A 12,333-nucleotide genomic window follows, 5' to 3' on the forward strand; every position below is an offset into this window, starting at 1 on the left:
TGGTACAAATCGGCGGTAATATGTGCACAGCCCAAGAAAACTTCTCAATTCATGTAGGTTCTGTGGTCTTGGCCAATCCTCTACAGCCTCTATTTTTTCGTTCGCAGTGCAGATGCCCTCTGTCGTTACCTTGTGACCCAAATAATTGACTTCCTTTTTAAACAGCGCACACTTTTTGGGACTTAACTTCAGACCAGCGCCAGCTATTCTCTGGAAAACTTCCTCCAAGTTCTTAAGATGTTCATCAAAGTTCTTGCCCAATACGATGATGTCGTCCAGGTACACCAAGCATGTTTTCCAATGTAGTCCTTTCAGTACCTGGTCCATGAGTCTCTCAAAAGTAGCTGGTGCATTACAAAGTCCAAAAGGCATCACTGTAAATTGCCAAAGACCATCACCGACACTGAAGGCTGTTTTCTCTTTATCTTCCTCCTTCACCTCCACTTGCCAGTAGCCGCTTTTCAAGTCCAGCGTGGAAAACCATTTCGTACCAGATAGCGAGTCCAGAGTGTCGTCAATTCTTGGCAATGGGTAGCTATCCTTTTTCGTTACGTCATTCAACTTCCGGTAGTCCACGCAAAACCTCATTTTTCCATCCTTCTTTTTTACAAGTACTACCGGTGAGCTCCATGGACTAGCTGATGGTTCGATGACGCCGCTGTCGCTCATTTCTTGAATGATTTGACTCACAACTTCCCGCTTCGCCAGTGGAACACTACGTGGAGCTTGACGGATCGGCCTCGCATCTCCAGTGTCAATTTGGTGTTTCACAACGTTGGTGCGGCCTGGTTTAGAATCATCCTGGTCAAATATGTTCGCGTACTTTAGGAGCAGTTGTTTTGCCTTACTCTGATAGGCTTCCTCTAGCCCATGCGTCCATGCCGTGATATCATTTGAAAGATCAGTATTACTAGATGAAACGTATTCCTGGAGCTGTTCACAGTTAATAACTACTTCGGCCTCTTGGCATCTTCCCAAAATAGCTCCTTTGGTCAAATTGAATGGTGACTTGAACTCATTGAGTACTCTTACCGGAATACGTCCATCTTGTTTTGTCATAGCCAGGGTTTTTCCTACAAGTATGTTCAGTGCTGATTTATTTGCTGCTTCGACAACCCACAATTTGTTTGTCCCACAATCTCCATCTACCTTTGCCCAGATGACTGCTTCTGATTTTGGTGGTATTTGCTGACTCTCTTCCACCAGCACTCGTTTACTGCTGTAGCCTCTCTCGTAGCCGAAATTAAGTGGCACATCCATGTTCTTATATCGCATCGTCTTGCTTTGCATATCGATCTTGATGCCTTGGTTGATTAAGAAGTCCACTCCAATTATGATTTCATCAACAATACCTGCCACTATAAAATTGTGAAGTACCGTGACGTTCCCAATTGCTACTTCACATTCTACTTCTCCAATTACCTGGGTGTCCTCTCCCGTGGCTGTACGTAATCTTGCTCCAAGCAATGGTCTTATCTTCTTGTTGACTAAATCCGCTCGAATGATGGAATGAGATGCACCCGTATCTACAGTCAGTAACCGTTCCTTTCCGTCCACATGTCCTCCAACAGTAAGATTGCTTGACCTTCTTCCAATTTGCGAGATAGAGATTATGGGGCATTCAATTGAGGGAGCCAGCTGTCGCCCCTTGCGGCTGACTCGCTTTAGTTTAACGATTGAGTGGATTTGGAGATTTGCTCGTCTCCTTCAGCTCTGCGTTTACGGCCACCCACATTGTTGGAACTATTGGAATTGCTACTGCAATGACGTGCAATGTGACCTGGGTTACCGCACTTGAAACATTTCATAACTCCGGCATTTTTCTGTTGTGATCCCTTCAGAGCTTCCAAAATTGTATCTACCCACTCCGGCCTTTCTACTTCCACACGATGAGCTTTGTATGCTGGTTTACTCAATAATGACGCCGTTTCCTGGGTCAATGCATGGGATACCGTTTCAGAAAATGTTTGCTTTGGGTTCGCGTATGTGGCTCGCTTCGTTTCGACGTCCCGTATGCCATTTATAAAGCTCTGAATCTTCACTCTTTCCGTGTATTCCACGGGTGCATCCGCATTTGCAAGATGAGCCAATCTTTCAATGTCCGAAGCAAACTCCTGCAAAGTCTCGTTAGCTTTTTGGTAGCGGTTTTGCAATTCTATTTGAAATATCTGTTTCCTGTGTTCGCTTCCGTATCGCCGTTCTACAGCAGCCATCAATGCGTCATAACTGTTCCGTTCGTACTCTGGAATAGTCTGTAAGATTTCCGCGGCAGGCCCTTTCAGTGCCACGAACAGAGCTGCAACTTTATCTTCAGCATTCCATTGGTTCACTGCTGCGGTCTTCTCAAACTGTAGTTTAAAGACCTGAAAAGGAACAGAACCGTCAAAGGATGGTGTCTTTACCTTTGGATTACTCGTTGAAACTGCTGGGCGATTTAGTTGCAACTGCTCGATACGTCCTCTCAAAGCATCCACCTCGGCCTCGATTTTATCCTGTCGACCACTGAAGCCTTCATGAAACTGGGTTAGTTTTTCTTCCATATGCGCTTCCAGTTTAGATGATATACGGACTTCCTGCTCTTCTAGTTGTGTGGAGATCTGAGATGATATCTGTGCTGAAATTTGTGAAATACGCGTTTCTTGTGCTTCAATTTTCGATGTTATTTCTGACGACATTTCTGCAATACGTGTCTTCTGTTCTTCCATCATGGATGTTATATCTGTCTTTTGCGATTCCAGTTGAGAAGCCACTGTTGATGTTTGAGCAGATATTGCAGCCAAAATCATGTTCAAGTCTGTGCTCGTAACTGTCTGCGATGTTTCGTTTTTCTCTTCAATTTTTGTTACTTCCTCGCCATCAAGATGAAAGTCATACTCTTCCACATCAATTCCTTCCGCTTCCATTGCCTCTCGTAGCCGTGCCTGAAGTTCAAGTTTAACGCCGCTTGTATTCAATCCACGGCTCTCCAACTCCTTCTTTAGTTGCTGGATCTTCAATTCACTGAACTTTGCCATGTCCTTGTTGTCCTCCGGAATTTATTCAACAATTCCTCTTCTGACACCAATTGTAACGAATTTGCTGCAAATCCTCTTATTTGCCCCTTTTGCTAGGTTCGTATCGCTAAACTGTTGAATAAATAACTCCAATATTGAATAATGCAAAAATGGCCTTTATTAAAATGCTTCACAATAACACTCAAACTGTGCAACGAATAGCTTAATAACCAAACTGATAGCTCAAATGAAACTCCACTATTCAAAATAATACTGCTATTGCTCGCTAGATATCGTGTTAATCAAACTGCTTGACAACTCAAATCAAACTGAATTACTTCTTACTCGCCTGCACCGCTTTTATAGTTTACGCTGCATACTTCTAGGCTCTTCGATTTCCAGAAGTTACTAGTTGTTTCGGCTACAAAATCGCCAGCCGCAACTACGTGCACAAATTATTGCCCTCTCTTGTGACCACTGAGATAAGATATATGCATGTGTTTGTGCATTGCCGCTCCGCTGCTCGTATACGTACATATGTGTAGACGCAATTATTTATTCGTTTATGTAAACACATAAAGATTGAATTATTGATGTGAATGTTTGTAGTTTACAGTCTCTCGCGCGCACATAGCCGTATAAGTAAATGCATCTGTGTGTGACATCTCTCTGGGCTGCCTTATATATGTGTATACTTGATTTGATTATTAACGTAAATACTGCTTGGCATGGCCTTAGCATCGCCTTAGTGATGGGATAACTTAGGGGTGGTAATATCCGTGACAATAATATGAAAAACATGTACCTATATCAATAATTTAATATAAGGAATTTGCTCATTCATTTCATGGATCAGCAGTCGTAAGCATTCAGATAAAGGCGCGAAAATTTTTAAAGTGTGTGCAACAGAGCGTCTAACATGTCGTCTGCCACTCTGTGCAACAACGTATCACGTGACCTTGTTTATCACTAGAAACAAGGACTACATAATGCCAGCATGAAAACGAAACATCCATTTCAGCGTTTGTTACTAGAATTTCCCATTTCGAACCGTTCGAACAACAACTAAAAAATTCCTGTATCGCTATGTCTTCACGCCGACTTCGCCGATATCCAATTTTTCACCAACAGAAATGCTAAAATTTTTGCGGAAAAATGATCTTCAAATGGTGTTTCCAAACGTCGAAATAGCTTATGGAATACTTGTATGCACTGCAGTAACAAACTGCAGTGCCGAAAGATCTTTTTCATATTTACGAAGAGTAAAAAATTAGTTACGTTCAACAACATCAGAACACCGAACGTCGGCTACGGCTTTACTTGCAATCTTCATTATGTGTAAAACTTGATTGTGATAAGTTGATAGAAGAATTTGCAAAAAATAAGGTTCGACGCAAATTATTGTGAATAAGTGTATTTTTATCCAAAGATCAAAATTTGTTAAGCATATACATATCTATGTACATGGAATTATTAATATAAATAAACAAGTAAGGAAGGCTAAGTTCGGGTGTAACCGAACGTAGCATACTCAGCTGAGACCTATGGAGATAAAGTAAGGGAAAATCACCATGTAGGAAAATTTACCTAGGGTAACCTTGGAATGTGTTAGTATGCCATGCGTATCAAATGGAAGGTATTAAATAGTATTTTAAGAGGGAGTCGGCCATAGTTCTATAGGTGGACGCCATTTAAGGATATCGCCATAAAGCTGGACCAGGGCTGACTCTAGAATTTGTTTGTACGATATGGGTATCAAATAAAGGTATTAATGAGGGTTTTAAAAGGGAGTGGTGGTAGTTGTATATGTGAAGGCGTTTTCGAGATATTGACCAAAATGTGGACCAGTTTGACCCAGAACATCATCTGTCGGGTACCGCTAATTTATTTATATATGTAATACCACGTATAGTATTCCTGCTGGTTAAATGAGCACACGATCCACATATACACCGCAGTTTCACACTCAACATTTAACATACAACTCTGTATCCCCACACACACACCTACACGCATACACAATGTAACACAACACAAAAGAAAACGTCCGACACAATTGTAACAAAAAGACTCAAAAGTACATAATTTTGCGACCAGCGAAGCGATCACACGTAGATAAACCCCGTGCTCCCAAAATAAAGTTTGAATTTGAATTTTGAGTTTAATGTCGCTTCATTTTGTTTCGCCAATTTATATACGCGTATCAACTGCCGTGCGAAGCCCCTACGCGCCTTGGAGTGACATATAGTGTGCCCCCACCCCATGCCTATTTATTTACCCGCCAAGATTCTAAGGGCGTTTGATTTCGCCTTGCAGAACTTTTTCATTTTCTTCTACTTAATATGGTAGGTGTCACACACATTTTACAATAAACCAATCCAATTACCATGTTTCATCCCTTTTTTCGTATTTGGTATAGAATTATGGCATTTTTTTCATTTTTCGTAATTTTCGATATCGAAAAAGTGGGCGTGGTCATAGTCGGGTTTCGGCCATTTTTTATACCAATACAAAGTATGTTCAGATAAGTACGTGAACTAAGTTTAGTAAAGATATATCGACTTTTTCTCAAGTTATCGTGTTAAGGGCCGAGCGGAAGGATATACGGTCGACTGTCTATAAAAACTGGGCGCGGCTTCAACCGATTTCGCCCTTTTTACAGAAAACAGTTATCGTCCTAGAATATAAGCCCCTACCAAATTTCACAAGGTTTGGTAAATTTTTGGTTCAACTTATGACATTAAAAGTATCCTAGACAAATTAAATGAAAAAAGGCGTAGCCACGCCCATTTTGAAATTTGTTTTTATTTTTGTATTTTGTTGCACCATATCATTACTGGAGTTGAATGTTGACATAATTGACTTATATACTGTAACGATATTAAATTGTTTGTTAAAATTTGACTTAAAAAAATTTTTTTTTAAAAGTGGGCGTGGTCGTTCTCCGATTTTGCCAATTTTTATTAAGCATACATATTGTAACGAATTTACTTGCAAATCCTCTTATTTGCAATCTTCTGCTAAGTTCGAATCACTAAACTGTTGAATAAAAAACTCCAATATTGAATAATGGAAAAATGGCCTTTATTAAAGTACTTCACAATAACACTTATACTTTGCTACTCGCTGGCTTAATAACCAAACTGATTGAGAACTCAATTAAACTCTACTATTGGGCGCCAGATCGCGTGCTTAATCAATAACTGATTGAGTGCTCAACTCAAACTGAATTACAGCGCCTCTACATCTGTCGCCTTTTATACTCTTTGGTTTCCTCGTTCGCATTTTCTAGAATCTACTAGCATTGTCCAGGAGCTCTCAAACTTCTCAGCTGTAACTACAATTGCACAATTTTATAGTTTTTATCATTGCATACTTATAGGAGTATCTCAGATATATGCATGTGTTAGTGCATTGACTCACCGCTGATCGTATACGTACATGGTACATATATGTAGACGCAGTTATTGTTTCGTTTATGTAGATACATAATGATTGAATTATTGATGTGCATTCACGTCACTACTTAGCATCGGCTTAGAGACGGCAGTACTCCTTAATTTTGCTAATATTCGTGACAATATAGTAATAGGAGTAACGTTCCTGCAAAATTTCATCATGATATCTTCAACGACTGCCAAATTACAGCTTGCATAACTTTTAAATTACCTTCTTTTAAAAGTGGGCGGTGCCACGCCCATTGTCCAAAATTTTAGTAATTTTCTATTTTGCGTCATAAGTTCAACTCACCTACCAAGTTTCATCACTTTATCCGTCTTTGGTAATGAATTATCGCACTTTTTCGGTTTTTCGAAATTTTCGATATCGAAAAAGTGGGCGTGGTTATAGTCCGATATCGTTCATTTTAAATAGCGATCTGAGATGAGTGCCCATGAACCTACATACCAAATTTCATCAAGATACCTCAAAATTTACTCAAGTTATCGTGTTAACGGACAGACGGACGGACGGACATGGCTCAATCAAATTTTTTTTCGATGCTGATGATTTTGATATATGGAAGTCTATATCTATCTCGATTCCTTTATACCTGTACAACCAACCGTTGTCCAATCAAAGTTAATATACTCTGTGAGCTCTGCTCAACTGAGTATAAATAGTATCAGCTAAAAGTATGTAGATATTATTTGTTACGATTTCTTTTATTTCATATACATATCGAAGAGAATTTTTAAAAAGTTGGGGAGGGGGGCGCAGAAAAATAAACAGCCTAGGGCGGCAAATACCTCAAGTCCGGCCCTGGCAAGTATTTTTGTTGTATAGGGAGAATGTTTACAACAGGCTTCTCGAAATTTTGTATGTGAGTGGGAAAGGCGTAATAAACTTCAATTGCGAAGTCTGAAGTTCCTTCATATTTACAAACGCAACATCTTGGTTGATTGTGGCGATGTTATTGGAATTTATAAGCTTGTGCTAAACGCATCTATATGAAAAATGTCATTGTATCACCGCCTTTAGCAAACGGTATCCTATGTGCATAAGAAGAAACACTGATCTCGATGAATGAAGAAACGCAAGCCTCCGATATAAATAATCAGGTTTATTTGTATATATAACTAGCAGACCCGGCAGACATTGTTCTGCCCTAAATTTGGTCTATCTGCATACATTTTAATAAACTTTTTCCGTCTAACTCTGCCCTCCCCCCCCTCTTCTGTTTTTCCTAATCCTTTTATTTACTCCACCCTCCGTCTTTTTCGCTTCATCTATCTCTATCTTCGTCTCATTCTATCTCTTTCTCAGTATCTCCTCTTTCCTCTTCTCTAAAGTTCTTCTCACTCTTCTTCATCCCTTATGGCCAGTCCAAGAGGATGGTATGTATTTTGTTCCAGTCCCATTCCGAGTCCCACCCCGAGTCTCAGTCCCAGTCCTAGTCCTAATCCCAGTCCCACTCCCAGTCCATCTCTGGTATACTTCCTGGAAAAAAGGATCGTAAATACTAATATAGGCAAATTTACATACCAAATTTCAGGCAAATCGAGTAGGACGTAGGTAAATAGGTATGTGGTTATTATTAATTCATGTATTTATTTCGGCTTTGCATGCATATTTATCAGTTTTGCTAGGTTGATGCGACTAAATCGAATATCACAATGAAATTTACTTTAAAGCTCTCAGCAACAGCTTTCATTTTATATGCATATGCTATAAACACATTCTAGGGGTACCCGGGACTACATTTTGGCCTATATCTCGAGACCCTGTGCGTCGATCGCAACCAAACCTATGTGCAAACCACCACGTGAGGTATACGCAACTTATATGAAAGCTTGAACAAAATCGACCGGCGCATCTCTTCAACCACCGGCTACAAACTATCACACATTTTAGGCTTTCTTTTTATATATAATGGTGTTTTCTTTTCTACACGAAGATGTCGCCTTCACGCCAACCCTTCAAAAAGTTGTCTTCTGTTGTAAAATCAGCTTAGCCTCAATAGAGGGCATCATTATCTTTTCTCAACAACCTACCCCTAAAAATGGCAAAAAGTGCCAGTGTTGCCAGGTTAGCCTTTTCGAGGCTAGATTTAGCCTTTTGTTTTTGCCTTTAGCCTCGAAATGTTGGGTTTAGCTTCGTGACTTTTTTCTAGCCTTTTTTAATCCGAATGTATTTTTAATAATTTCTAAAATAAAATAATTTCAATAGTTCCTGTGAACACCTAATACCTAATAATATGAGTTCTCTACAAAAGATTAATTCGTTGAAAGTTTCAAAGCCAGATGTATTTTCTTACTTTGAAAAAGAGATGTATAGTTATTCTTCAAGTCAAATAGCATTAATAGAGCTGCAGTGGCGAAAACTTATAATTATACAATGGAAAAATGTACACTCCACCATGGAATTTTGGTCGGAAGTCCGAGAACATAAAAATGCATTAAACGAACCACCTTTTTTAGAACTTGTCGGATTCATATTTAGTTTTTTAGTATTACCACTCAGTAACGCGGAGGTTGAAAGAATTTTTAGTGGCATGAAAATTCTGAAAACTAAATCAAGGAACAAACTAAAAATTAAAATGCTTAATGCGCTGCTTAATATTAGATGCTCGTTAAAACGCTTATCTAAATGTTGTAATGATTTTGAAATTACCGATGATCTCATATCTATGGTAAATAGCCAAACTTTATACGCAGACTTAAGCTCTTCTGATTTTTCAGACGGGGAATATTTTATATAAATAATTAGTTTGTAATATTTTTTTTTGTGTATATACACATATGCAATCATTTAAAGTAATTCCATGTGCTAGTCAAGGAATGTTTTGCCTGATGCCTGATATGTTTTGAAACAAGAAGTTATGTTTAAGTTATGTTTATAAGTTTTTATTTACAAATGTGTAAACTAAAATATAAAAAAAAAATTTTATGAATTAACCAAACAAATTTCTGGCCTTTTTTTAGCTTCTTTTTTTCTAAATTTAGCTTTTTCTAACCTTTTTTTTTTTTTGCCAATCTAGCTTCTTTTTTTTCATCACCTGGCAACGCTGTTGACAGTGCAGAAAACATCCCTGTCAATTAGCTGATGAATCACACGAAGATGAAGCGAATGCTATGAATCATACGAAGTGAATGCTATATATGTACGTATGAATCATGCCTCACTCAAAAGCAATTTGCGATCACAGTTGACAGCGAACAACCACACGAACTGCATTTTTTTTGTAAAAAGGGTTACAATTTTTGTTCTTTTCAAGTCATGCAGGGTGGCACTTAACATTTTAAGTGGCTACAGTTTCACAGGGCGAAGTGAGAATCTTAAAAATGTTTGCCCCTGAAAATGGCGACATTTTCGTGTAGAAAAGAAATCACCATAAGATTTTGTCAAGGATAGTTGGTATTTTAACTTTTAAAAGATTGTGAAAATAAATATTTAGCAACCTTTCAGCGTGATGTGAAACATGGTCAAGTCTTTTCAACCCAAATACATATCTAGCAATGTTATTGTAAGCAACATTAAGTTTATTCATACACACATAGTCACAATTTGAGTAAATCTCACATCCATAAAGGAGTGTAGGCATTAGGTACGCTTTCGCTAGAAGTGGTCTAATATGTAACGGAGTGAAATATTCAGTTGGCCACAGTGTACGAAGCATTCCATACACTTTTCCCCTGATAAAAATGGGGTCTTTCCATGTCAAGATCGTATTAAAAACTACTCCTAGATTTTTTGCAGCGTCTAGAAAAAAACTTCCCGAAGGCTTCGTGTTGTATATCCTTGTTGGAAGCCCTTTTCCGGATATAGATCTGATATAGCACCAATAAAGTACTGACCCGATCATCTCACCCGCTACATCATTGAGGAACATGCATCCACAGAACAAAAAATGTATTCACTTACGTTTAATCGGCCATTGAACTCAACAGGAACAAAAGGCTTCTACACACTATCACCGAAGGTTGTTGTTGTTGTTTATCATTAATAAACATAAACAAGTAAGGAAGGTGTAACCGAACATTACATACTCAGCTGAGAGCTTTGGAGACAAAATAAGGGAAAATCACCATGTAGGAAAATGAACCTAGAGTAACCCTGGAAGGTGTTAGCATGACATGGGTATCAAATGGAAGGTACTATAGAGTATTTTAAAAGGGAAGTGAGCCATATGCTAATATTCCAATGAACTTTTTCATTTTATTCTACTTAATATGGAAGGTGTCACACCCAATTTCTAAAGTTATATTTTGGTCAATAAACCAATCCAATTACAATGTTTCATCCCTTTTTTCATATTTGGTATAGAATTATGACATTTTTTTTTAATTTTTCGATATAGATAACGTGATCGTGATCATGGTCGGATTTCGGCCACTTTTTATACCAAGATAAAGTGAGTTCAGATAAGTACGTGAACTAAGTTTAGTAAAGATATATCTATTTTTTCCCAAGTTATCGTGTTAACGGCCGAGAGGAAGGACAGACGTCGAGTGTGTATAAAAACTGGGCGTGGCTTCAACCGATTTCGCCCATTTTCACAGAAAACAATTATCATCATAGAGTCTATGCCCTACCTAATTTCATAAGGATGGCATTAAAAGTATTCTAGACAAATTAAATGAAAAAGGGCGGAGCCACGCCCATTTTGAAATTTTCTTTTATTTTTGTATTTTGTTGCACCATATCATTACTGTAGTTGAATGTTGACATAATTTACTTATATACTGTAAAGATATTAAATTTATTAAATTTGTTAAAATTTGACTTAAAATGGGCGTGTTCGTCATCCGATTTTGCTAATTTTTATTTAGCGCACATATAGTAATGGGAGTAACGTTCCTGTCAAATTTCATCATGATATCTTCAACGACTGCCAAATTACGGCTTGCAAAACTTTTGAATTACCTTCTTTTAAAAGTGGGCGGTGCCACGCCCATTGTCCAAAATTTGACAAATTTTCTATTCTGCGTCATAAGGCCAACTTACCTACCAAGTTTCATCGCTTTATCCGTCTTTGGTAATGAATTATCTCACTTTCGAAATTTTCGAGATCGAAAAAGTGGGCGTGGTTATAGTCCGATTTCGTTCATTTTAAATAGCGATCTGAGATGAGTGCCCAGGAACTTACGTACCAAATTTCATTAAGATACCTCAAAATTTACTCAAGTAATCGTGTTAACGTTCAGACGGACGGACATGGCTCAATCAAATTTTTTTTTCGATACTGATGATTATGATATATGGAAGTCTATATCTATCTCGATTCCTTTATACCTGTACAACCAACCGTTATCCAATCAAAGTTAATATACTCTGAGTGCAAAGCACGCTGAGTATAAAAATAACGCAACATTCATTCGATATCGGGCGTTATAACATACGCCGGGTAAAGCTAGTTAAAAATAAAAACACAATTGAAATTCGTGACATATGTATTTCATTGGCTTTTACAAAGTGGTGGGTTTCCTCTTTTCCCTGTTGTTACCAATGAGTGTTGATAAGGATATTTTCTATGCGCTATGGTGTTATCAGAATTCCAAAAAAACAAATTTAAATTCAATTATACTTATTTAAAACGGCCTTGTCACATAATATAGTAATATTACATTAAATTACCTTTTTTTTCATTTGCAGGACATCAAGACTCAGAATGGGTCGTCAGAAGTGGTGCAGGTGAATGGAGTTAGTAACGGCCACCACAGCAGTAGCAGCAACAGCAGCAAACATAAATCCTCGAGCAAGGATAAACATCGTGATAAAGAACGCGATCACAAGAGTTCAAGTTCCAGTTCGAAGGATCACAAGAGTAGTAATCGGTGAGTAATAAATTTTGACGTTATTTGCTCTTGATAAGCTTTACAAATAAATTATTTTCCTCTAC

General features: G+C 38.1%; 1 protein-coding gene across 2 annotated transcripts in view; it reads left to right on the forward strand.

Moving 5' to 3' along the window:
* Top1 (topoisomerase 1) overlaps window positions 1-12,333 on the forward strand; it is a 73,637-nt gene that overhangs the window by 46,017 nt on the left and 15,287 nt on the right. For both annotated transcript variants that reach the window (XM_067784488.1, XM_067784489.1), the window contains exon 2: window positions 12,087-12,268. In XM_067784488.1, the coding sequence (XP_067640589.1) occupies window positions 12,087-12,268 (182 nt within the window). The remainder of the gene's footprint in view (window positions 1-12,086; window positions 12,269-12,333) is intronic.

Source organism: Eurosta solidaginis, chromosome 4 (genome assembly GCF_040869045.1).
Source record: "Eurosta solidaginis isolate ZX-2024a chromosome 4, ASM4086904v1, whole genome shotgun sequence".
In the NCBI taxonomy this organism is placed as follows: domain Eukaryota; kingdom Metazoa; phylum Arthropoda; class Insecta; order Diptera; family Tephritidae; genus Eurosta; species Eurosta solidaginis.